The sequence below is a fragment of the Belonocnema kinseyi genome, chromosome 7, assembly GCF_010883055.1.
Source record: "Belonocnema kinseyi isolate 2016_QV_RU_SX_M_011 chromosome 7, B_treatae_v1, whole genome shotgun sequence".
Lineage (NCBI taxonomy): Eukaryota > Metazoa > Arthropoda > Insecta > Hymenoptera > Cynipidae > Belonocnema > Belonocnema kinseyi.
The window spans coordinates 87,956,305-87,984,151 of record NC_046663.1 but is presented as its reverse complement, the minus strand read 5'-3'; the positions used below and the strand labels follow the sequence as shown (position 1 = coordinate 87,984,151).

Genomic DNA, 27,847 nt, shown 5'->3' with positions numbered 1-27,847 from the left:
CTTATTTCCAAACTTGAAAAAATGGCTCGGTGGACCGAGATTTCCAGACAACGAAGACGTCATTGCCTCTGTAAGTGCTTATTTTGAGGAACTTCCGAAAACCCACTTTTCTGAAGGATTAAAAAAACTTGAAAAGCAATTGACCAAGTGTATAGAGCTCCAAGGAGATTATGTTGAAAAATAAAAAAAATTTACCCAAAAAGAATTGTTTTTATACTTCATTCTAAGGACTTATTGAACTACCCTCGTATAATGAATTTGATATTCATGCATCGCTAACTATCGAAATTATGACTCGTTTTGCTATGCTTCAGCTGGCCAAAGATGAAAGTGTTCTAACGACATGTTACGTGTGTGATATTTGAAATAGGTGTACCTTGATCTCAATTGAAAATATTTCTCATTTTTTTCAACGAATTTAATTGGAGTAAACTTGACTCTATTATTATCCTTATAAAAATAGATTATTTAACAATTAACTTTGTAGAAAGTGTGCTGCGGTACCTACAGACACAGAACATTTTCTCATTATTAGGGTGATTATAATCGGATTGTTTTTTTTTCCTCCTAATAACATACTTGCACAGTACACGTAACAATAGTTTCACTTGCATCACTGTGCTTCTGTGAAGTATGATTCATCGCAAAATATTATGGAGGCTCACGAGTCTTAACATAGTATTCTTGCGTCTCGTTGTTACCTGCTCGACGGAAAGTGCAACCTCCACTTATAATTTACGCGCGTTATTTGTGAGAGTCACGCCACCTGTTTCTCCGCGTATAATGTAGCGAGCTTCTTCGAATGTTTGTAAATGGATGGGATCGAAAGAGAATATAGAATTTAGGAATATATTCATATTCTTATAATACTGATGAAAATGATGAAAAAAGCAAATAGTTCAAAAAAGCGAGGTGAGTTGAGCCGATTTTTGTTCGAGTCGATCCGAAGTTGAACTAGCACGAACAATTTCCAGACCATAAAAATTAAACAATTTTGATCCGACTGACCCAAAACTAAATTCCAATAAACTTGCCGATTTAAACGAGACTCATTACTGGTAGACTTTTTTTATTAGATCAGAATAAAAAATGTGACATTTTTTATCAAAACTTGGCATTTTTATGAATACAGCCCACATCTTTGGAAAATTTAATAAATTAGCAGATTTCCATGAGATTTGGAACTAGGGGGGTTTTTGTGTTTCTTATAATTGATTTGTGGTCACAATTGTATTATTTCCACGACACCCAGATCTAGGTATTTTTTCGGGTTTCTGACCTCAAATTTGAGGTCGAAATTTAAAAAATTTCGAGATTTTTAATGCTTATGGCCCAAATTTCTGGAATTAAAGAAAAATAACGGATTTCCAGAAGACTCAATACTTGTGAGGTGTTTGGTGTTTGGGTTTTTTGGGCACCCATTTTGTCTGACCCATTTCTGGCGCTAGGCCGCCTCCCATAAAATAAAAATTCCTAAGTGTCAATTAGCTGTAAACATTTTTTGTTCCTTATTTTCTTGATAGCCTGTGCTGGCCCAGATCTGGCGCTGGTCAGCTTCCCATTACATAAAAATCTCTTAACTGTTAATCAAAGATTTTTTTACTAATTTAAAAAAATTTTCCGGATGTATAAAATTATTTTAAAAAATTAATTCCATAAAAATAATGTTTTTTTTATCGCCTTCACAGTCTAGTCCGGCGCATCACCAAGTTTTTCTGAGTGCATATCAGAAAAGTTGAAAGGATATGTGAAATGACTTAAAAAATCCATTTTCGAAACGATGTTTTTCATTTATATTGGGAATTTTTTCCGTAATATAAAAAAATAAAAAAATAATATTCTTATAGATTTAAATAAATTTGATTAAAATATGAGATGCTCGGTTTTAAAATAATATTTTAAGTAATTATAGCGTTTTTCGTAAATGAGTAATCCTCTTTTGTAGTTAGAAATTCATTGTAATATTTCATAGTCTAGTCACTAGTGATAGCGCGCACAATTTAAACTTATCGTTTAGGGTTTGATCTTCGGTACTAGTGAATTTTCTGCGAAATAAAATAAATATATAAAGAGAAGAATCAGAGAATGTTGTACAGTGGACAATGGATAATTCGAATAATTTCATCTCCAAAATACACAAGGCCCTATTATTTATCGTTAGTTTAGACAAATTTATAGCCACTTTTCATCAATTTCTTTCAGCTTCCAAAGTTGACTCTACTCGCGTAAAATCGTACGAATATATTTGAGCGCGGTGGCAGGAGCTATTGCAGCATTTCTATTCAGCGTGGTCACGTGAAAAATAATATCTGACACTTTATTATACGGGTAATATACGCATACTCTTATTTACGAGTGATTATTCACGCGACAGATGTATAAAACGAGATGAGATTGCGTTCCGTAATTAAAAGCTCGTTTGCGTAATAATTAGGGGTATACAAAATTGATGCTGATCGAGACGGGTTTTCGGGTGGACCGTCAGAACGGCAATCAACCCTCGAACACGCATTTAGCCTAGCAATCCGTATCCAGCCTGACAACCTGCATTCAGCCCGCCAACTCGCATTCAACCCTCAAAACGCGCAGTTAATTCAAAATCAACTTAAAAACCTGAAAATCTTCGTAAATATAAAATTCACCGAAGTAAAACCCTTTTTACGGTTTTCGTAGCCCCGAGTTGAGACCCTTTTAGTTTCGGCCAGGTGAACGTACATCCTTCTGTCGTAATTTTTTCCTGCTTACACAAAAAAGGGTCGATTGGATATGCAGAAGCGTGTCACAATTGGAATGTGAAATTTGATCTTGACATACACATACCCACATAGAAAGTCAAATAAAAGCTGGAAAAAATGCATAACGTCATCCAAATTAAGTGAAATTTATATAATTGCTGTGTAACTAATTTGTGTTTAACTAATTTGTGTTTCAAAATTTTTTAATGTGCTTTGATTTCGGATTGAATGTGGGTTCGAGGGTTAAATCCGGGTTGGCGGGCTGACGACGGGTTTTTGGGTTGCTTGCGCGTCTGCGCAAACCCGACCCACGCGGCTCGGTTTATTTTTTTGTTTGCACGCCCCTAATAATCTTCAGTCTCTCAAATCCCGTCTGAATGATCCTTTACTGGTTTGATGCTGTACGAAATTTAAAAAAAATGTATGCTCTAATGAGAGTTGAAGTTTTTTTGAGTAAATGCTGTTCTTGAAGTAAATAATGTAATAGCTAAATACACCAAACTCGCGCTTTCAGTCAAGCTGTTATCAGCCTTCCTAGAACAGCTGGCTCATGCAGTTTCTCAGGGGAGTAGGGCGAGTGCGGTTGCAAAATTATATATATATATATAGATATATTCCAATTGGAAATGAGTCAAGCGGTCCTCACTGTTTACGTTTTTGCCCCCCCGAAATCAGTATTGGAATCTATATGAATACATTATTAATTAATTTTGGCCAAAAATGTCAGTAGTTCTCTTTCTGTACTTAGCGATTCAATTATTATTTATTTTTGTTTGAAAATTAATTTCTAGCTGAAAGATGAACTATTTCATGTTTGGTTAAAAATTTATATTCAGTTATAAATTCAACTATATGGTTTAAAAATTCTTTATTTTGTTGAAAATTTGTCTTCTGTGGTAGAATATTAATCTTCTTGGTGACTAATTCCTATTTATGGTTGAAAATTTATTTCTTCGGTTGAAAATTTTACGAACAGGTTGAAAATTCCTTTAATAATTCAAATATTTGTAAAAATTCATGTATTTTGCTAAAAATTAATGTTTGTTGGTAGAAAATTTATCTTCTTGGCTGAAAATTAAACTATTTCATTTTTTCTTGAAAATGCATATATATTTTTGGAAATTCATTTATTTGAGTGAAAGCTCGTTTTAGTGGATATTTTATATTATATTTATGTTCATAGAAACCCTGAATATTTCATTGCTAATTTTTTATTTTTAAAAGTATGAGTAAAAGTATAGATTGGTTTACAACTTTTTAATGTAAAGACTTTATATAATTGTATGATGAACTTATATCGATGTTTTTTTTTTAAATATTGATGAACTTCTGAAAGACTTCGAGTGACTTCAAGGGGCTTCATTAATTGGAAACGATTTCGAATAAACTGCGGACAACTTGTGCAGGCATCTTGCAGTTTGAACAGACCTCAGGACATTTTAATGGTTAAATGCGTTTTTGATATCTTAATATATCTTATATCAGAATTAAAAGAATTTCAATAGATTTAGGAAAATACCAAAACCATGTAGATTTTATTTTAAAAAAAAGTTTATAAAAAGGAAAATTCTTGAATTTGAAATTTATTAATTTATTCGCAATTATTTATTTCATGGCCTACTAATAAATTTTATTTAAAAGGATTTTAACAAAATATAAAGTGCTAATCAATTAACTTATCTTATTAACGGCTTTCTGATGCGCGCAAATTAATTTAAGCTATACTTAATCTTGTATACTTTACTCCAGACGGAATCAATACCTTTACTTTTAAATTGACGGTTATTGAAAATGTCAAAATAACTGGGAAGATTTTCATGTTTATCGGAAAATCATAAATAATAACGTAATAGACGTTGGGTTACGGGTGTTATTACAGTTATTTATCATTTTTCATCAATCATAAAGTGTGAAGAAAAATAAAAGTCCCACTCTTTGAAATGTTCAAACTTTTATTCGCTTGAAATAATTCTTACTTCAATTGATGTCAAAATCAAGTGAAATATAAATATTGAAATATGGTTTGATTGAGTAGAGAGAAATTGAAAAATATAATTTAAGTTTTTAAAACTACCGTTAATTTTTTTAAACTAACTCTCGAACTTTCTTTCATCAAAAGTGTATACTTTTTTACTGCGGTTGCATAAAAAACTTTACGGCATGCACGTCATAAAATGCCAACGGCTAGTGGCTTTATTGTGGTAATCGTTAAAATTGTTTAAAATCCGTTCGCCGTTTTTACGTTGAGTATTAAATTTCATAGCACAGATCCAGTTTTTAGAGATAGATTTTTAAAGCGCAATTTCAATTACGCGTTCTTTATATAAGATTTTAAATTTCGTAATTTCTGTCATTATTATTGCCACTTCACACAAGTTTGTCGTTTTTCTTTTTAAAGAAATACACGTATAACCAAGTAAAGGATACGTTTTTCGTTAGATTTTTGCTCTGCAGCCTTCATTAGCGTTGTTGATATTCACGAAAGTAGAAATTAAAAAAAAAACGATATGTTCCGTGACGCAAAGAGCAATTAGAAAGCTTAGTGTTCGACCCAAATTTTTATCAATTAGAGAACAGAACACTTCTGCAGTAATCAATGTGTATAGGATTAATTTGTTATTTTTACTGGTGCTCATAGAATATTTTTGAATCCCCGAATCTCAATGACCTGTGACATTCAGACATAGTGCGTCCTTGCATCGGAGAAGCCAATTTGGATTCTATTGACATCCCTTGCTTGTTTGGTGGCGATCGATTAGTTCTACTCTTGGCTCCAGTCAATTACGCCGAATTAGCAATTGTAGCATCGGCTGAATAAACGTTGTATGATCGAAGATTTTGACAATTTTCTAATTCTCGACATTCGTTGGTGGTAGCGCTGAAATGGGATTTTGGATTTTAATTTTTGCTCTTTTTAATTTTCTTTAAAATAGTATTTTATAATAACTTCCGATTAAGTACATGATACTCTATAGTTTACTGTATCATATTTTGTTGAAAAAATACATATGAAAATATTTGAAAACTTTTTTAAGGTGGTATCATCAACCTATCTATTGAAAAACAATTAGTTCGATGATTTTAAATGAAACATATATTTTATCTCTAAACACACTTTTATCGTAAAATACAAAATTCCTATATTCAAATATCCAGCATATTAATTTAACAGTTTGTAATAGCTAATTGTTTTGGAAACAGGAATTATTAAAAAAATTGAATGTATTATATATTTTTTCCTAAAATTATTCCAACTGCCTACTTATTATAATTTATACTTTAAATAAATATTTTTAATTTAAAAAATAGTAAATACAGAATAAATAGTGTGGAAGAAGTCGTAGAAATAAGGGGTTTCCTTACGAATTCTAGTAAAGATCGAGTTACGGCAGGCTTTTTTTTCTTATAATTGCAATAATTTTTTCAGATAATGTTGTTAACCTCGTTGTCGAAGTAGATAAGTTACAATTTTAAGAAATTACATAACCTCGTATAGATTCCAGTGTATTAAAAACTATATTCATATAACTTTCTTTGAGCCGACACTTTAATTATGGTGTTAAATATTTATTTTTTAATACCGTGATAAAATCTGGGTCGAAAATCGAGGCCTTATTTTACTAAATATAATTATAAGGGAAAAATTATAGCAGTTGCTTTTCTAAAAAGCTGTCTACTTTAATTAGAAATATATGTTGTAGATTCTATATCTTATACTCCGAAAAAAATAAAGTCATAATAACCGTCTGTTTAAGGCCTCATTTTTCAGAATTTCTGAAGTCAGTTGATATGTCTGAGAAAGAAAAGTATTTTTGATTTGATCTATGAGCTTTTTTTAAGTAGCTTTGAATAAAATAACGGTTTATTGTGTGAGATTAGGGTCAGGTATTTTTCGGGAAAATGCTACATTTATTCTATGAATTCAGAATGCTTACTATAGAAAACACAAAATTTGGTTGATCCAATCAAAAGTTTCCGTTGATTTTAGCCACAAAAATTTGGTTTAAAGGGTTTAATTAACAACATATTTTTTCCAAGCAACACAAAATTTGTTCACGCAACCAATTCTTTGTTTTCTTCTATTACTTTCCTTACCTTACGAATAAGTATTTTTGAATAGCTTGTACATATACGGTACTTCGTGAACTAATACATCTGTAATTATTCCAGTTGCTTTGATTTTCTTTTTCTTTGTATATTGATACGATAATCTTTTTTTTTCAGTCATATGGAATTTTTCCCTTCTCGATACATTAATTTATGAATAGATATGAGATATCTATAGTTGCCTGCGTATACGTGATTTAAAATCTACCCTCATAATAAAAGGGGTTTCAAAATATAATCAATTAAAAAAATAATAAAAGTGTAATCATAGAAATCATAGAAATAGGGAGTTTTTCAATGTAAAATAAAATTCAAGGAATTATGCGAGATTAGAAAAAATTAAAAAATTAACTTTTCCCGTTCTTTGTTTAATATTTTTAACATTTTTGGAAATTAAAATAGAGGAAAACTGATTTGTAAATCGGCACGAATGCGCAACTTCGTAAAGTAAGCATGTTCTTGAGTCCAGAAGGAGAGCACTCGATAGAGCACGTCTTTCCTGGCATATGAAAACGTTTCCTCGGAGACACAAAGCGTTCACCTCTACAAAAACAAGTCTGGAAAGTGTACTGCGATACGCTAGCATAGGTATAGCCTCGATCTGAAAAGGCGTTCACATCGTTCTACAAAATCTGTACACATATTCCTTCTATTTTTTCGATTAGTTCCTTTCGAACCTAGATCGTTTAATGATGAGACAACCTTGGCCGAAAACCATAATATCAACTTCAATCCCTGATGAGAACCTATACGTTTAGTGGGCGAAACTTTGTTTTTGATGAATCAAAATACATGACCAAAAAACCGAAAAACCTACCATCATTTTATCCAGATCTTTAAAGTTGAATGAAAGTAATTTTTGGCTAGCTTGATCGTAAGACGTCATCTTCATATATTTTTTTTGTTATATTTATACCGTAAAATGCCTCGAATATATGTATAATCACATAATTCGTGCTATAAAGCACATACATTTAATTCATTAACATCTGTTTATTACCCCTTGAAGTTTAAGCGGCTTATTTTTCTTACAATGTGGGGCTAAGTCGCTGACTCATGAAAAAGAGTAAAGAAAAGAGATTGGAAGGAAAACTTTGCAAAAAGAGAATTATTCATAAGTTTTATAATCGTTTGAAATGAAATAATGTTACTAAAACTTATGGTAACATTAAATAATTTCCATTTTCATATTTGTTGCATAACCAGTTTTATTTTGAACCGCACGTATATAGGGGCTTTACTTAAATTACGTAACGGGTTACCCCCCCCCCCGGCCCTAGCAATGGGATTGTAACAAATTTACACAGAGTTCATGCTCCCCCCCCCTGCACTCTGAGCTGTTGCGTTAGGCGTTTTTCTTCTATTGACATCGTTGTATCCCTTTTGGATTTAAGGTAATTTTATTGTCAAAATTCGCATCATGGAAAGTCATTTTTTTAATTTAGAAAAGTAGGGATGAGTTACTGTAAAGTGCAAACAAACGAGAAACTATATATAGAAGACATTGTTTTAAATGTAATATTTTAGTTAATATTTCAAAAATTACTAATTTGTTTAAGAATTATTTTTTCTAAAATATGATTTTACACTATTACTTATTATCGTAAACTGTACACATAAAAAATTGACTTAATTGTAGTTATTTTTCTTTATCACTGAAAAGGACAGTACTAGGGTGGTCCAAAAAAAGCTTTACTTTTTTTCAAAAATATATTCCCTATAAATTGTTTCTTTTGGTGTCAAAATGACGCACATGTCATTTTTGCAAAAAAAATGTTTCATTTTAATAGCTGCTTTCGGATTATGTTATTTTGACATACCTGAACGGTATTAATTTTAGTGAAATACATCACCCAAATGTTTGACAGAATGTAAATAAATATATTTAGGGGCGTTCAAGATCCTATTTAAAATGCCAAAATAAATTAATACATTAAAAGCGGTAATTACAATAAAATAGATTTTTCGTTTCAGAGGTTGAGTTGTGCTACTCCGAAATGTTTGTTAAAAAGTCTTAAAAAACTGCTGCTTTTATTTTGACATCAAAAGGAACTATTTGTATGAGATCTATTTAAAAAAAAGCTTTTTCTGTACCACCTTAATGTATACTAGTTCTACCCAATAGGATTGTTTCGCGATTTCAGATAAAATAATTTGGTAATACATCATTTTAATCAGAACCGAAGGTGCGTTTTAATTTTTTTCATGTCGAGTCGTTTAACAGAAAAAATTATTAAAAATTGAAGGCGGTAAAACACTTATTCAAGTTGGTGTCACATGACTCAGAGGTTCTCATAATTATCTATCAATGTGACGATGTCGCTTTGATGAAAACTAACGAATCTTGCTGTCAATTCTGGCTATTTTGATTTGATAGCTTTATTTGTTAAGGTTTATGTTTTTTATATGTTCTTATAATGTTTATAATGTTTTTAAACAATATTTTGCGTCTTATATATTCGACGTGCACATAACGAAAACAAAACATCGGTACAGAAAAAGATATTTGAAAATCACTGACACGTAAATTGTGATTGGTGGAAAATCTGACCCCTTTGACGTCAAAGGGGCCCTCCAATCGACATCGTGATAGAAAATTCATATTTAAATATTACATTAAAAATCGGTCGAAAGGATAAAAATCACAATAATGTGGAACTTGCTTTCGTGGCAGTTTATTTTATTACTTAAATCGAGTTAAAAAAACAGTTATTTTTCACATTGAACTGAGACTCAAATACTTTACAAATTGACTAGTAGCTTTCGATAACTTTCTCCTTTTTCTTTTTCAATCGAATCTATTCCACTAATATCTACAGTTTAGACAGGAAAATTCTTTCGGTGTAAATAAAATTAAGCCCATATTTTAGCTTTATACAATGCCCTTTTTCGTAATGCGAAAGTATTTTTCTATTTTGTATCTTCATAATTTTTTATCTAAGTTCATATGATGCAATGATGAATATTTAAAAAATATACTGTAAGGCATGGGATACAGTAATTATCATCATTCAAGTGCTCCGTTAAGTTTGTAACAGGCAAGCATGCACCTGCAGGGACATTGACACCTGCGTACTTTCTCTCTTGATAACTTACTTAAGTGACAGATTTATGCGATTAATTCATTGAAGAGTCGAGGCGGCTCAGCGCTGTAATGCTATATTCTCATCGTGAAAATTACGGATAACTGATAGCTTTCGCGGATTAGTATATTATAGAAATGCAATTACGTTAAATTGGGTTCACTGGCATAAACCGCGAAACTGGATTTTGGTAAATTAGCCATATGCCCATACCTGATTTACCGTACTATCTGGAAATCTATTGGTGCAATCTCAATCGATTCCATGGGATACCTACTAATCGAATCACTATTAAGAGAGTCATATACAAAGTAGATATAATTTTGAGCTCAAGACGCACTGAGAATACTGTTTTGTTAAATCAACACAAAGGCATTGTTGGAATTTATGTTTACCATTTTTTTCGTTGTCCCAATAAAATGGGCTATCTTTTTGTTGTGCCAAAAAATAATTTGGTTGCACAACTTTCAATTGGAATTTTAATTAGTTGTGTTAAAGAAACATTTTTTTTTATTCAACAGAACTTTTTCGTGTGTATGTATTTTGCTGAATTATTGATTAAAATTTTGTCGGAACAATACGAAAATTTTGTTATTTTAATCAAACATATGCTAATTTAACCAAATTTGAGATAACTGTTTAAAATCTTTTTATTGGAACAACACGAAAATTCGATTGCGCAAAATCTCGTAAACAACTAATCGATCAATGAAATAGTCATTTAACGAATCGTGCGTATTCAGTATTGCTATGACAACCTTTCGATCGGCGAGTGCGCATGTCGAATTCGATCAAGCCGGCTTAGCAGGTGTTTGTTTCTAACACAGTAGCTTCAAAATTACCTCGTAAAATTACCACAATATTATAGAATAAATCCTGGCCTAATCCCTGCCACACTAAACTATCCCTTTTTCTACTGTGCTCACATTATACAAGGATATTAAAAAAAATGAATGAAAATTGAAACAATGCACTCTTGAACGTAAATAATTTTTGATTTATGATAATGGAAAGCTATAATTTAAAGCTCGCTTTTAAAGTTAAAGGCATTGTATGAAAATTACATTTTAATTTATTACTATTAGTTTCTATTAAACAATGGCACTAATTGAGAACCAGTAGTGCTAAAATTTATCATGTTTCTGCGCCCATTGACTGTTAAGTAAATCAAGTAGAGGGACCGCTTTGAACTGTCAGTTCACCAGAGGTAAATTTTAATTCATCGTCCCTTTCATTCTTGGTTTTAAAATTCTTCCATTTCAAAAGCAAAATTTTGTTTCCATAATAAATAATTCATAATTACATTAATAGTATAATCATATATTACGTTTTGTCGGAATTTGTTTTTCGAGGGAAAGTAATCTTATGAAGTAGATCTTACTGTTATTTAAAGAAATATTTATTTCGCAAAAACTGCTTTAAATCTATAGTAGCTAAAGCTGCGGTATTCGCCCATTATGCTTGGCAACGATAGATAATATTTAGTATCTTTAAAATGGAAAACAGCGTTTCAGAACTTGCGATGGAAACGGGTAATTTGCATAGCAACATAAGTGTTTGGATAAACAGACTCCAGGCAGATTTCGTGGATGTAATTCAATATTTCAATAGATAACAATTTCTCAGTAATGAGCATTAGAATTTCAATAAGCTCATCTCGCAAAACTGTGTCATCGATGTTGCGCTTATTTCCATCAGTAAAAATCAGTTGAAAATTTTTTCAAATCCACAGCAAAGATTCTTCATCATATGCTTAGAAGTTCAGAGATGGTTGATAAGAATCCCAAGTAATTATTACATTCATCAAGAATCTAAAACCGTTCTTTTATGCAAACAATAATTGTATCGATGGTGTGGCGAAAACAGGTCACGCAAATTTTTTTACTTGGATCATCTATTATCTGATTAGCATTCTCATAGTCAAAATTGACCTTTTTCCATCGCCTACGTATTTTTGCTTCAGCTTTAAAAATTTCTTCAGCGCCTACAATTTCTGCCATTTCTTTAGAATCTGCTATGACTGAAACACGCCATCTTGCCTGTTTTGTTTCAAACCACGTGAAAATCATTTGTACACAAACAAAATTATTTAGCTGCAATATTATACGTAAAGTTTGTCGCATAAGGATGATGTTTGCTGCAAAAAGATTCTTTTTGGGACAAATGAAAATCCTCTTTACCTTAATTTTAAGGGGAACTTCCATTTGTGTCAAGAAACATCCTTTTGACATAAGAGGACATTTCTCTGATGAGTGAAAGTAGGACTTCGATTTTTGAAGGGATTTTAAAGAAGAATTCGTATTTATTTGAACTATTAACTATAAAAATTTAAAATCTGTTTATATTAACTTCCGTTATCTAAAATTTTCGAATAACGCATCAGCCCTATACTTTTCTATCTAGCATCGCTTAGAGGGTTTTAATTAAATTGAGTGCGGTGATTTTTTTTTAATTGACATTTCTTTTTTGTACGCCAACGTTTTTTCCTTGCCTATTAGGTCGGATGCCGCGTATGATCAATTGATCAAGGATCCACTTTATTTCCGTTGTGGCTGCACCATAGCTAATTTAGTTATAATGCCAGAGCAATGCAATTATCTCATTTAGTGCAGATTTTAGAATTTCCTAGAAACTAATTTAAGAAACTTAAGCATTTTTATTCCTATGATCAAGTATTGAAAAGTTTTCGTTAAGCGGCTGCTCCTGGCCCTTTGTGCCTGGCGGCGGATGCCCTGCCTCATGTCAAACGAGGCCCCTGATCAAGTAAATTTAAATAAACCACATCTAGAAGAGAGGTTTCGGAATTTCTCTTTGGAGATTATTATCTAGTTCAATGAATTTCAACGAATTGAAATTAGATCGAAGCGGAATAGTCTCTGCTAAAAAGTGGAGTAGAATTTTCTTCATATTTTTTCCTTCTTTTTGTGTGAGGGGAATAAAGTGGTCGCAGTTTATCGGTTTTATGTGAATGCCGGGCATTTAATTTAGATCGTAACACCCACAACATATGCGACTGTGGCTCACATTGCTTGGTCGAGCGGAGAAGGCCGGAATCATTTCTTGGCACATGAATAAGTGATCGGCGTGCTGTGCTCGGTTCCCTCTTTCCAACGCCAGGCAGACTCCACGTCGCCGGTGTGTCTGTACTATAGATTTTTCCAGTGGCGTAGAATCATTTTTCCGGGGTTTTCATTTTTAACTTCAATTTGTCTGCTCGTTATTATTCTTGATCAAATTCAGTCAAATATATTTTCTACGAAAAGGGATTTTTTCTCTAAAGTAAAACACCATTTAAAATCAGTTTTTAATTTTTTCCTAACGTATGCTTTAAGTATAAAATACAGTGCCTTCCAGGAGTATTAGGACACCTAAAAAACTAGCGATTAGAAATATTCACTGACTTCTTCCAGGATATCTGACAGAAAAAAATGAGATAAAATTATTGACAAAGAAGCATTGGAAAGCTTATTACATTATGCGTCAAATTAGCCCTATTTGAAATATTGTTAATAAATTGATATGCTAAGTTATTGAGTGAAAAAGAGCGGCCTAATTTATGAATTTATCAGTTTTCATGGTTGGACTTCAACTCCTGGAAAAATCTAGGATATTAATAGTAAAAACTTTTAAAATAAAGCAAAATTAAATTTGAAACCTCTTCTTTAGTATAAGCCCAAGAAACGTTTTATATTGTCACTGGTTCTCGAATTATCATAATAAATGTAGAGGCGTACGCAAGACGGAAATCGACTTTCAAATTTTGACAATTATTTTCGTAAGTTTTGCCAGGAATTGAAGTCGAATTATGAAAAATGAAAAAGGTCAGAAATGAGACCGGTCTCTTTCAATCAATAACTCAGTATATCTATTTATCAACAATATTTCAAATATGGATAATTTTTTTGTTAGAACTTGAAACATAAAAATGTGATAAATTATTTAAAAAGCGAAAAGTATCGATGCATATCATGTAATAGTGTACAAAGTAAGTACATTTTATACGAGTTAGAATATATTTTCCCCGCAGTTACTGCAGCTCACTTTGGCCTGAAAATTGAAAAAATGATTAAATTAGAAAATCTTAATAATAATAGCAACGCTTTACTATATAACTTAGAGGGTATATCTTACATGCGTTACTGGATTAATTAGTGAATAAGTGTGAAATAACTGATTAATCAGTGAAATGTCTAAATACTATTTCAATCAGTGAAGTGTTCACTGGTTCATATTTATAGAAAATGCATATTCTTAAGGTGTAATTACTATAACTTCAACTAAATTTTTGTCTCTTAAAATTTAACATATTGAATACTGATGAAAATATGTAAAGACACTGGAAAAAATGAGACTGGATCGGACTGGGTTTTGGGTATGGATTAGTATAATTACTGGCACGTCCCTGGTCTTAGTGCAAAGGCAGCACCATTATATAGGTATCAATAATAAAAGCGTGCGAGGTCAAACCAATTGTAATGTACGCCGTAGTGCACATACGCTGATGCGCCACGCCATGTGAACGATTCTCACATGCATTGCGACCTATTCCGATTCACGATTGCATCTTTTACGTCCTTTCTTCCGTCTTTTTCCCTCTTCCACCGCAGGTAGTGTTTCCACATATAAATGTAGAGCTTAGGTCTTCGACTTTATAAGCATGTGAGCAAACTGACCTCTGTACTATAGTTTCAGGTCAAATGAGGTCAATCTCACTTTGTTAACATGCCTTTTTCAATGCGGATTTTATTAACTGAGATATTATTAACTGAGATATTAAATGGAACAATTAAACATTTTCGATGTTAGTGAATGTTCAAAAACTACATCACACTTTTTGAAAGTTAAAAAAATGAAAGTTTGTGGTTTTATTTTAGAAGTAAAGCATCCTAATACAGACATCACACTCTTTACCCTATTCCCCTATTCACTTCTTTTTTTTTTAGAATTTCTCTCTTTTTCCTTTGTTTTTAAAAAACTTACCTTTATCTTGTTTTTCTTGCGTAAACGCGAACTGAATCCATTGAACTCAGAACATCCAACTATTTTTCGCTGAAAGTTAATTCTCTTTAATTAATATCAAATCCATTTTTGGTTGAAAGTTAATTTTTTATCATAAAATTGAACTATGCCATTTTTAGTTTAAAATTGATCATTTTTACTTAGAAATTCTGCTAATAAATTTTTTATTTAAAATTCATCTTTTTGGTTAGAAATTCAGCTACTTGCAAGTAGCTAAATTCAACCATGGTTGATGGTTGAACTATCTTCAGAAAATAATTTTTTTTTTAATTTAAAAGTTTAAAAGTCATCTTTCGTGGTTGAGATGGTAACAGTTTTTATCAACATTCGTTTTTTTGGATAGAAAATTCGTTCTTTTAGATTGAAAATTCAACTGTGTTCTGGAAAGTTCGTCTTCTAGTCTGAAAATTCATTTATTTGAATCAACATGCAACTATTTAGGACTGTTTGAAGTTTAATATTAACCATTAAATTTCAACCACTTGGTTGAATTTCCAAACTTATGCCAAAAAGACAAATTTACTAGAAACCAGTTACATTTTTAAACTAAAATATGATCTTTTTTACAAAAAAATTCACTTTAAAGAAGAGAGTTGAACTTTCAACAAAGAAACATTTTTCAGTCAATAAAGAAAAAAAATGCATCAAAAATTTTGAATTTCATCTTCCTCGCACAGGTTTCGAGGTTTACTGACTGGTGTTTGGTGCCTCCGAACAAGTGGCTTATTCTCCTTATGCATTTTTAATCATTGCTAGAATATTATAAACGAGTAGTATGTATACAAATTTCACTGCACTATCAGAAAAAATCAAACAGCACTAGTTCTGCGAGCGCATGGAGATGGCGTTTCAGTAGAAAATCGGTCTGGCCCGGTCGGGCCCAGGTATGTGCCACAGAGTTCTACCGATCAGGGCCAGATCAGGAAATCCGATCGGGGCCAGATCGGTATTACGTTTGAAATCGGGCGAATTCTCCACGGGGAGTGGCTGCGCTCGGGAAAGGTTTTCTGCAGATTTCCTCTTCCTTAGACAAATGGTCAGGCTAATACGAGCACTTCTAATAAAAATGCAGCTGTTGGTAGAAAGGTAATTTGGGTGGTTGCATAGCTAGGTTATGTAATCCATATGTAAATGTAAATAAAAATGGTTTACATGTGAGTGTTAAAAATAATAATAAAAAGAAGACAAATATGGTAAACAGTCTTTATCAAAACTTGATCTGAAAATTGCGTTGAATCACGTACTGATGGAATTAGTAAATCAAATAGATTTGCCAGAATAGGAACCGGATTTGTATAGCAATTTAAAGAGAATGTTCCAGTTTCTGGTTTAGTGGGATTGAAAATCGAAAAAGGAATTAGGAAGCAACAGAGTGACAGTCGAGAAAGAATAGAAGAGCGAAAAGCGTGGTTCCGCTTGAAACTAAATAAAATACCGGAGCTCAGCTTCGATGAACACCGGCTTGTTTTCAACAATACGGGCTTGACGCGAATATTGTGGGCACATGTGTATTATGCACACATATTACACCTGAAACACCCACAAGTGACGTATTTACTTAGCTGGAACGTTTCGCCTCACCCTTCTTCCTTTTGCATATAAGTTACCAGTAATTTATCTCCTATCTTTATTCAAGACTTCAATCAAAACGCATTTGGAATTCTTATTTTTCCCCGCGAGTAAATAATCTTCATATCCTATAGCAATTAGTATTTTCCAAAGCATGCGATTTATGACAATTGGTAAAAATTAAATTACAATATTGTTACAATAAATATAACAATGTGACAGGCTGTTATAAGTAATAATTTTTAAACTGGTAATCATATACTGAGAACAATTTTTGGCTTGAAAAAAAAAAATTTGTATCGAATATAAATAAATATTTCTAAAAATTGTAATTGACTCACACCAATTTTTTGGTTGTATCTACCAAATATTCTATCTACCAAAAGATTACTTTAAACAACCAAAATATTAGGTTGGGTCAACTAAATATGATGTTTTCCATATAATAAGCATATTCCATATTTGAACCACCAACAATTTTGTTCTAAGCTAATAGTTTTCTGTGTGCGAGGATACAAAAATAAAAGTATCAACAATTAGCAAATTGGACAATCACAGATTAGATGTTATAAAATTTAAATTTTCGAATTTATGCCCTCAGAGCTGAAAATTTGGAATTTGAGGACTATTTTGGGATTTAATATTTAAGAATTTCTAATTAAAGCACAAGATACTTCCATTTTTAATTGAATGCCCTTAGGAATGAACAATTTCAAAAGTCATTGGCTTTCAAATTTTGAAAGATATAATTTTAAAACATTTAAAGCATTTGTCTACTTGTACCGCAATCTCGACGTGAATAGTAATTTTTCCAGATCCTGCTACTTGTACTGAAAAATGTGACTATTTCGTATTGAAATTTTGGCAGACGTAACCCCGGGTTTTGTTAAATTAAACAATAAAAAAAGTTTTTATTTTAAAATTATATAAGCTTAAGCTGAATCGTTAAAGTTACAATCTGACTTTCTTTAATTGTTTAAAATGAAAGTTCAAGAAAAAATTTAATTTTTCTTGAATTGGTTCGACTTTAAATTAGCGGTTACTAAATTTAAAAATCTAACGATTTTCAATCAACTAGATTACGAATTTTTAAAATTTATATCTGGTATTTTATTTTCATAATAATGGATGTATGTCATTCTATTATTTTAAACGCCTCTTGCATAAATTCAATGCTCAAAATCTGGAGATTCGTCATTGTATGGACCACCAGTTTCAGTAGATAGAGGTGATATTGGTCAGGCATTAAGTAGAAGGGCCTCTCGCGTAAGACAAGAAGAAATCTTAGAGAACACACCAATTTTTTTAATCACGGATCAAACGCTTCTTGACGACTGACCACTCTGCAGACTATAGCAAGTGTTTGAAACTACAGTTGGTATCTCGAACTATATAACAAAAGCCTAAGAGACCGCCCAATTTTCAAATTTCTTTTAAAAAAATCTCGATCAAAAATTTGTTTGGGGATCAATTTGACTCAATGTGTTCTCCGAAGGTTAAACATGTAGGTATTTAATTTCAGGAAAGTTTATATTTTGTGATTTTTTATTAAATCAACAAATAAGGTTTCAAACAAACAATACTGTAAATGAGTCTAGATTTGGTAAAAGTAAGAGTTAAAAAAGCAGGTTATAAAAAACAGATAAAAAGTAAGAGCAAATAGTAAAGTATCAATTTTTTTGTATGAAAAAAAGGTACAATTTGATGAGTTTTAGTACCGTTGAGAGACTTGAACAAATGTCCGATTCTTTTTTTCTGCTGACGCGTTGTAAATCTGAACTTCGACTTGCTGACTTCAAGTGTTAACATGCATAATAGTAAACTCTTAAAGCCTCTCTTGTCTCGCTTCAAAGACGAGAGAAACACTTGGTCTTAGTGAAACACGATCGATGTGAAAAGTGCAAATAAGCCTGCATTTAAAATTGTAGTTAAATTTCAAAAGTTAAAAACTCTTTCTTCAGTGAGTTTTCTACTGAAATAATTTGATTGACTGGATCGAAATAATAATAGCCACCATAATTTTGAATAAATTTAGTGTTGATGGATGTCAGTTAAACTGGGAAATATCAAATGCGAGGTAACTGAATTTGAATTCAGGACGTGTATCAATTGTATCATTCCCATCGTTCGAGCTATAAACACTACTGAAGTTGTTGATGCGGTCAGTTGCACATGCATATGTAAGCACTTTTAGCAGTTTTACAGATAGGATGTAACAAATTGCAAGAAATTAATAATTTTTTTCTGCAGAAAAGATCCAGGTCCTGATTTTAGAATTCAATAACTAAGGGGAAAAACTACAAATGATTGAATTTGATAAACTTTTCATTCATCAAAATGGAAATGAAATTTTAAGAACTTTTTTCAATGTTTCCTGTGGTATAATAACTCAAAGTCTCATTGCATATTTAAAAAAAAGTTGAGAGAAATGTGGATTAAAATATAAACCTCTAATTCAAATATAAACGTCAGAGGTAGGGAGAAAATGACACAGAGGTAATGTTAATAAGATTCATTTCGACTCTGGGAGCTTCCTCGAGTTCTTTACATTTAGATTTAAAAATATTAGGATATCACAAATCTTTTAATATCCGCCGGAAGGGGGTACTTAAATTTCACGTAATATGATTGCCGTCGTATATTTCAGAATTAATAAGCGACATTTGCACCACATGGATTTGAAAATCTGTTTTATTACCTCTTTAAAATTTAAATCCATTTTTTAAGGCTTAAAGTTAATTTAATTAAACTTTGGAATGAATTAGTCAAGGAATCTAAAACTAGTCAGAGAATTTCAGGGAAAACTTGAAAGAGACATGGAATTTCCTGTAAACTGAAGTTGAAGTTTATGGGTCATCTAAAAATTATGTAAGGAGTTTTTCTTACAATTTTAACCCATTCATTTGTGGTGTTCATTTTGCGGTAAAATTTTTTATTATTTTGTTCAAAATAAATAATTTTGTTTAAATTTATTCTCTTTGCTTGAAAATTCATCTTTTTCATTAAAAATTCAAATTTTTTCCTTAAAAATTCAACTATTTGGTTGAGAATGAACTGTTTTGTTAAAAATTAATATTTGCAGTTTGAAAATTCAAGTAGATACTAGAAAATTTGTCTTTTTGGCATGGAAATTCAACATTTTGGATGCATATTTTTTCTTTATTGACTGAAAAATGTTTCTTTGTTGAAAGTTCAACTCTCTTCTTGAAAGTGAATTTTTTTGTAAAAATGATCATATTTTTAGTTTAAAAAAGTAACTGGTTTGAAAATTCATCTCTTTTGTTGCAAGTTAGCCATAAACTATTTTGTTAAAATGTCGTCTTTTATAGTTGAATTCAACGTTTTTTGGTTGAAAATTTAAATACTTTTTGGTAAAAATATAAACTATTACATTTTTCTTTGAAAATTCAACTTTTTGGGTTATAAACTCAATTAATTAGTTGAAAGTGAAACTACTTTCTTTTAAATTTTTGTTGTGGATGATTTATCACCTTAGTTTCAAACCTTTTTTTGTTGTTGAAAATTTAACTATTTTGTTGAAGATTATTTTTTTATTGAAAATTCTTTTTTTTTAACTTAAATTTAATTTCCATTTTTTGTCCAAAATATATCATTGTTTGTAAAAAATCTAACTGTTTTTTACATTCTCATCATTTATGATTGAGAAAGTATTAGAATTGTCGTAAATTTGACATCACACTTTTTCAACGGATCTCCACGTTTCGAGACCCCCTGAATCCGAAAATTAGGTTTTCACGGTGGCATCTGTATGTCTGTCCGGCCGTCCGTAAACACGATAACTCTCGAAAAAATGAACAAATCAAATTCATCTTTAGCACACTTTTTTAGATCCTAAAAGAAAGTACGAGTTCGTGAACCAGCCATTTTTGATAAAAATTCAAAAAGTGAGCACATATTGAAAATTTTTGAGACCACTTTTTTCTGAATTTGAAAATTGTATGTACGGATATTTATAGTATTAAAAAGAACAAACAATTTATCCTAATGACTTTTTTCGATAAAAAGAAAATTCTCAGAGTTATAGCGTTTTCAAAATTTCTTTAATCAACCGAAATTCAAAATTTGAAGCCGAAAAACGCACGATGTGAAAAAAAGTCAAGAGAAGAAAACCATTTCTTTTTGAAAGCCCTACAAGATCATCATAACCAATTTTTGGATTTTCTTCAAAAGTCGATAATCCAAATTTTGTTTGCACAAAAAATAATGGAAAATAAAAAATTCCATTTTGTGGACAAACTATGTAGAATACGATAAAAGATGAATTAACAAAAATTGTTATTCTAAAAAAAAATCTGCAAATTTCTTTAAGAATCACTTCTTGATAGGACGCGTTCTTTTTGTTTTATTCATGAAAAATAACGTTGAAAAAAAATAAAACAATAAAAAATGTGTGGAAAAACGACGAAAGTTACGAGAAAAAAATCCAACAAAACCTATTTAGAAATTTCTGTCGGAAATCGAGCGCGCAGCGCGAGTGTCACGATGAGAATGTGTACCTCAAAGCCTACAGAGCTTTGAGAAACTTAATCTTTGACTATACTTAATTAAGTAGACAATTCAGTATATTAAGACGCATATAAATACTGCCATCTAAAAGAGATCTGTTTGATAAAGTTTTTTTCAAGCATTCCAAATGCAAAGAATAAATATCCGAGCGCGAAGCGCGAGATTTATACAGTCGCGTGCGCGTAGCGCGCGACGAGAATGTGCCCGCGAGGCGGGCATATTTTTTTTAGTTGAAAATTGTGCTATTTGGTTGAAAAATTTTTTTGTAGGAATTTAATCTTGGTTGAAAAAGATCTGTTTGGTAAAAAATCGAACTATTCTGTTGGAAAATCATTTCATTTGATTGAAAATGAATTTTTTGAACTGAAAATTTAATTATTCTATTTTAAGTTTAAATTTGTATTTTTTTGTAGATTTATTTTCTTTATCAAACATTTGTCTTGCGTAAGATCTTCCAATCTATATATTGTCATTGAAAAGTATATAAGATAAATTTAGAAACAAAGCTTTTTTGCAGTCATCTCCTAGGTGTAAGGTTGTTTTTATACCTGAAAGCACAATTGATAAGAGGCGGGAAAAATTTAAAATCAGTCAGAGAAAAGTCAGGGAATTTCGAAATTATGATTTTGTTGAAACTCTGGAGAGGGATTGTCCTTATATTATGTAAGACGTTTTTCTGTTGTTTGAATAAAGACGAAAATAATATTTTTATCAAGTTGAAAAGGACACAGCGATATAAACAAAAGAAAAAATTCTTACGTAATATATGGACGATCCCAGAGAAAGTATGAGATGTGTATTTTATAATGCATTTAATTAATTTTAAGTCATCTATATTGTGTGAAAATGGTTTCAAATTGGGCTTAAGCGTAATGCTAACTGTCTGAGAGGAAATTAAGAAATGAGTTTTTAGGAAGATTGAAAAGGGACCGCTTATTAATTCCGGAATTGGCTATCGATTCGGCTTAAGTACAAGTCAAACCGAGAAGACCGTTCCCTTATCTCTGTCAGGCTCGGCAGTCTACCAATTACCTTAATTAACTCAATTATCGTTCTCATTTTCTCTTTCTCTTTTCAGGTGCGCACCTTGTTCGTGAGCGGCTTGCCGATGGATGCCAAGCCGAGGGAGCTCTATCTTCTCTTCAGAGCATATGAGGTTAGTGCACTTTTCTTCTCCACACGATTTATTTTACCACACAAAGCGTAAAATTGGAAAATATGTTGGGTAGATAACATTGTCATTTGGTCCCGAGTCGAAATTTAGGCCCTAATTTTAACCTATAACTCCTACCTTGGTGACCACTGGGAGCAGTGAAGTAAGTTCTAAATTAGCATCGATTTGAAAGCAATTTAGTCTCTACTTTGACGCAAAAAAACTTTGTCTTGTAGCATTAAGGCAGGTTCTCTATATCATTTCAAACTGATATACTAAATAAAAAAAACGAGTTGTTATTTATCAGAGAAAGTAAAATAATGATATCTGTAATATTATTATCAAGCATACTCGCAAGTATTTGATAGATATATTGTTCAAAATATTTATCAACCATATCGTTAACGGATAATATAATGAAAAATCCACAAGTACCAATGATCGAACCCGAGTTCGCACGCACGCACGCACTGAGTTTATTTACCGAACGCATAAAGCCTCAACCAACTCAGCTAACTGAGCAGGTTTATATGTCTGCGATAAAAATGATTAGAACTTTCTCAATGCTTTAAGGATTAAAATCTTTTTCATTGCGAAATAATTTTTTTGGAAAATGACTTATATTTTTTAATTTTTGTGTCGTTAAATATTTGAAATTATTTTTTAGAGTGCAATGTAAATTATTTCTGTTTTTCAGAAATATTCACAGTTACATGCTTTAGAAGAACTTGAGGCTAGATATTTAAATTTTATTATATGTAATTCATTATTTAATCGAATGCAATCCCAAAAGTGGCTATTTCAACAATATTATTTTTTTATTGCTTTATTTTTTTGCATTAATTTTTATTTGACATTCGCAATTATTTATAGTATTGCAGCATCTAATTTTGACTAACGAAAAAAAAAAATTTGGTCATTTTTTTATTAACATCTGGTCGATATATGGGCTATCTGAAGAAGTCATGTGAAAAAACGGTCGCCATTGTATCTCAAATTCGGATCATCTGAAAAACAAAGCCCCAATTGATTCTTAAAGAGTCCATAAGTGGCTATCGTATGACCCTCAATCATGAATAAATATTGATAAATAAACAAATGGCAAATTTTAAAATGTTGTTTTTTTCTCCGTTTTTTAAACATTTACTGTGCCAAATTATTATTAAATATTAATGGGAAATCATGACCGAAGGCCATACGATATCCAAGTCTTTTTGCAAACATTTAAAAGAAAATTGAATGAAATCGGCCTAGTAGATCGGCTGGAATCATGGTGACCACCCCAAAAAAGTACGTTTCGAGAAAAACGTGTTTAAAGTTTGAAGTACGAAAAATTGTGCGTTTCGACCACTCGAGGCCTTCCGTAGTAATTCGTTTTTCGGCCACTTCCGATACGACCTGAGGTAAAAGAAGGTTTCTACCTTATTTCTAAGGGTATATGGTGTTTGAAATTTAAAAAAAATCGATTTTTTGAAGAATAGAACATGTACTACCCTCTTAAGATGCAGCCTAATTATTATAACTTAATTATATATATGATTATACAGAACAAAGTTGTCCTTAACTGAAAATTCTGAGCATTTTTATGATAATAATATTTATCAGGAAATAAGCCTTAAAAAAATCAATTTTTGAGAAAAACAGTGTGACCAACGAAGAAAGTGTACATGAAAAAGCATTTATCTCCTTCATTCCATTTTCTGACACCTTCTGGTACCTTCTGGCACCTTAAAAATGCGGAAAAATACCGGAACAATTTTAAGTTATTACATTGAATATTACATTTTGTTTAAAAGAATACACAACACATTTCTTTATATGATTCTAATATTTAAGATTGCACAATTTGAAGCCTTAAAATTCGAATCTGTTAATTGTTTCTTAAGTTGCAAGTTTAAAAAAATAAATATTTTGTACAAACTTTAAATAAAAAACACTTCAATTTTCATGCCTATTTCTTAAATCTTCTTATTTTTAGGCTTAAACTGGAAAAATTATTATTGCATATCGACCCAATGTCAGGATTAAACTGATCAACTGTCATTTACTGTAATACCAAGTGGGAAATTTTGACTTTAGTGTATATGTATAAATTAAGATATTTGAATTTATTTTTATATTTCAAATATTTCTTTATTGAAATTATATTTTTAACAATTTATGTCATGAGGAAACTGCAGTGCTAATTCAGATATTGAAGCTCCAGTTTAAATCTTAGTCGAAATTAATTTGGAAGTTTCGTATCATATTATTATTTACTACCCATTTCTATAATATTTATATAGAGGCAGCATTACTATGGTGCCTTTTAGGAATCTAAAGAAAAAAATTATTCTTTAACTAAAAGAGACTAACAGGAACCTCAAATAGTCAAATAATTAAATTAAAATAAATATTAGGTAAGGTATATAATGTCGGGAAAGGTCATGTCCCTCTGAACGACTTATTAATCATTTATTTTATATTTAGGAAATGTTACGTAATATTAGAAATTATCTCCGATTTATAAGGTCTAATGTTATATGATAAATTATAATTAAATTTTGTTTGATTAGGCCAATAAATTTCAATTGTACATTGGAACACTAAGTAAGTACAATTTTTTCGTGGATCGCTCTGAGCATTGACAAAAGCATTAATGCCCTTGACAATTTCGCTGCTGACGGAACAAAATTCCATACAATAGGCGTGCAACAGTCATCTTTATTGAAATTTAATTAAATTAGTTCATACGATTTTCCGGTCCAGTCAATGTCAAAGGATACGACTGTGCACAAATCTGCAGTTTGATCTTAAACGTGATGTTTCCCAGACGAGACCTATAGGCGTAATCTTTATAACTTTCTGAATAACTATACGTAAGACTTACTCTGATTTTAAACGCAGGGTATAAGGATAAGCTTAAATTGTCTCTTAAATAGAGAAATATAATACAAATATTAATGTAATAAAAAAAGCTCAATTCAAGTTTATGTTTAAATTGGAATATTATGCATTCGTCAATTATAAAGGAACTAGCAATATTATACGTGCGCCATATCACGCGGAAAACATTGCATTTACAAGTATTAATATACAAATACCAAACAAGATTACTATGATTCCAATTTCAAATTGTGCAGTTTAAGTAAATAATAATAATTCGAGGCACTGAGTTTAAAATTGTGGAATATTTTGAGATAAAAAATAATTAAATTTTCAATGCTTAGTTCTTAATAAATCTTCTCATTTTTAAGGCTTGCATTTGAGAAATTATTCTCTTGTTTTTTATTGTGATTTTTTTATTCTGGAGTCATTCCCTTAAATCCAAAGATGCTATATAATTTGATAATCTATACGAATGTAAAAAATCAGACAATTTTTAGATATAAAATTAAAACCAAACAATTAAGAAATGTTATTCCTAATTGAAGGTTCTTTATATAAAAAAAAGTTTAGTTTCAAGGCCTCAACAATTATTTTATTTTAGAATTAATTTGAATTTAAAAAATTGCTGTCTTCAAAGTTCAAAATTAGAGAATTTTAAATATTGTATACCTGTAAAGTTGAATTATTCTAAAAACTTTTGAATTGTTATTCGATCTAATTAAAGACTTTTTAAACTAATTAATTCAAATTTGAAGCATCAGGAATTAAACAAATCCAAATTTATTTTAAAAAAATAGAATTATTCTTGATCTAGTTGTGCATCACAATTTTAAAAATTCAATGGTTTTAATCTGAAGTGCGCAAAATTAATAATTAGAAAATCAACTTTTACGTTGATAAAATACTAAAAATCGAATTAAAACAGTATTATTACGGGAAAATACCAAATTTCCGCAAAGGTAAATTTTTTTGAATATCTTCAAAAGTTTCTTGGTGTTGGAAAATGGTTATATTTCTTTTGAAACTTGGCTATGGTTGAGGGCAGAAAGTTGCGGCGATGCAGTTAAAGTTGACGAATGGAGATAATACACTGCCTAGGAGTCTACGAACTCGTAATATGTTTAATGTGCTCAATTTTCTCATTTACTCGCGCGTGCCTTTTGCTCATACTACACTCTGTGCTGCTGTATCCTCTTATATACAGTAGAAATCATAATAAAATTTTATTACAGTCACCCAAAAATTTCGTTTTTGTCGAATTCATACTAAGTGTCTAAAAATTGTTTATCTGCATATACAATTTCGTATCCTGTCACCCAGAAAAATTTCTTGGAGCAAAAAACTGTGTTTTTTTATATACATAAAAATTTGGTTCAATCAAACAAATTGTGGTTGATTCAACAAAATATCTATTGACTCAACACATTTTTTTGAATGAATCTACCAAAAGATTTGATTAACGCAACCGAAAAACTTGATTGGGTGAACCAAATATTTTGTTGTCCGTACTTTCTAGTTAAGCCAAAAAAAAATTTTTGATTCGAGATAATCGTTTTCTGAGTACATGAAAGCGCGTTTAAGTGAAAATCAATATTTGTATCTATTTTTATTATTATTATTTGGTATATGTAATAATTTATAATTCATTCATTCATTCTGAAGCTTCTATCTTTCGCTCACTATACGCTTACTTTTCTCGCGACTGTTTTTATTATGCCAATGCCATAGTTTATTAGAATACTTCATTTCGATATTTTATAAAGTTTTCTTAAACATGACATTGTTCCCCTTGCATGGAAATTCTCATTTTTAATTATTAATTAATTTTTAACTTTGGATTAAAATAAGTTCATTTTAAAAAGCGAGATACAAAATTTGAAAATGATTCATTTTTAAGGACTTAGTTTCAGAATCCTTATTCACGAATACTCAAATCTTGAACGATTTTTGCAACTCCCAGTGGGCACGACATTTTAGAACGTAATTGGAACGTCCTAAAACCGTTTCTTGGACGTACACGTCAAAAGATGTCATTTGAACGTTTTAAAAACTGTCCTAAGTCAGACCAAATAATGTTCTAAAAACGTTTAATGTTCGAAATACGTCTTTAAAACGTCTCTGGAACATTGTATGTTTATGGAACGTTATATGGGCTGACTTAGGACATTTTTAAGCCGTTCTAAAGATGTTATTTAACGCTTGTACCCACTGGGTTGCTTCATTTTGAACGCATTAGTTTGAATTCTTTCATTCTTAAAGCTCCCAATTCATAATTATATCATTTTCAGCGCTCTTAGCATGATTAAGGTTTAAAGCTTTCCAAATTCAAATTCTTCAATTTTAAACTTAATAATGACACTGAATTTTTTACGTACGAAAATCTAATTTTTTACAATAGTTTAGAAAAATCTATCCAATCGCTTTGAATGTTACTTGATACTTCATGGTAAATTTTAGATATCTAATAATAATTTGTATCGTACTTAAAAACAATTATAAATCCGACTTTCATCTTCAAAAGCTTAAATTCATTAACATTAATTTTCAAGCGAAAAAAAACGAGTAAAAGGGGAAGTTTTTCGAAAACATGGATAAAATAGGAATTCTTTAAAAAAAGGGGCAAAGTTGACAGAGGGAAAGAGTGAGTATTTAGAGCGTTAGGATTTAGAAGCTTTACTTGTAAAAAATAATACAGTCTGTCAAGTTAAAGCGTGGGTGGCTTTACTCGCAGTCGGTAAGGTGTATCGACATGATTTTGGTGTCAAAATATTAAGAAGAGCTCCCTC

At 30.9% G+C, this 27,847-nt stretch overlaps 1 protein-coding gene across 4 annotated transcripts in view; it reads left to right on the top strand.

The window, feature by feature from the left end:
• LOC117177347 (protein couch potato) overlaps positions 1–27,847 on the top strand; it is a 152,664-nt gene that overhangs the window by 34,645 nt on the left and 90,172 nt on the right. For 2 of the 4 annotated variants that reach the window (XM_033367972.1, XM_033367970.1), the window contains one exon: positions 22,119–22,196. In XM_033367972.1, the coding sequence (XP_033223863.1) occupies positions 22,119–22,196 (78 nt within the window). Of the gene's footprint in view, positions 1–21,819; positions 21,826–21,942; positions 22,047–22,118; positions 22,197–27,847 lie in introns of those variants that run through there. The other 2 variants (XM_033367973.1, XM_033367974.1) reach the window with 2 other exon arrangements.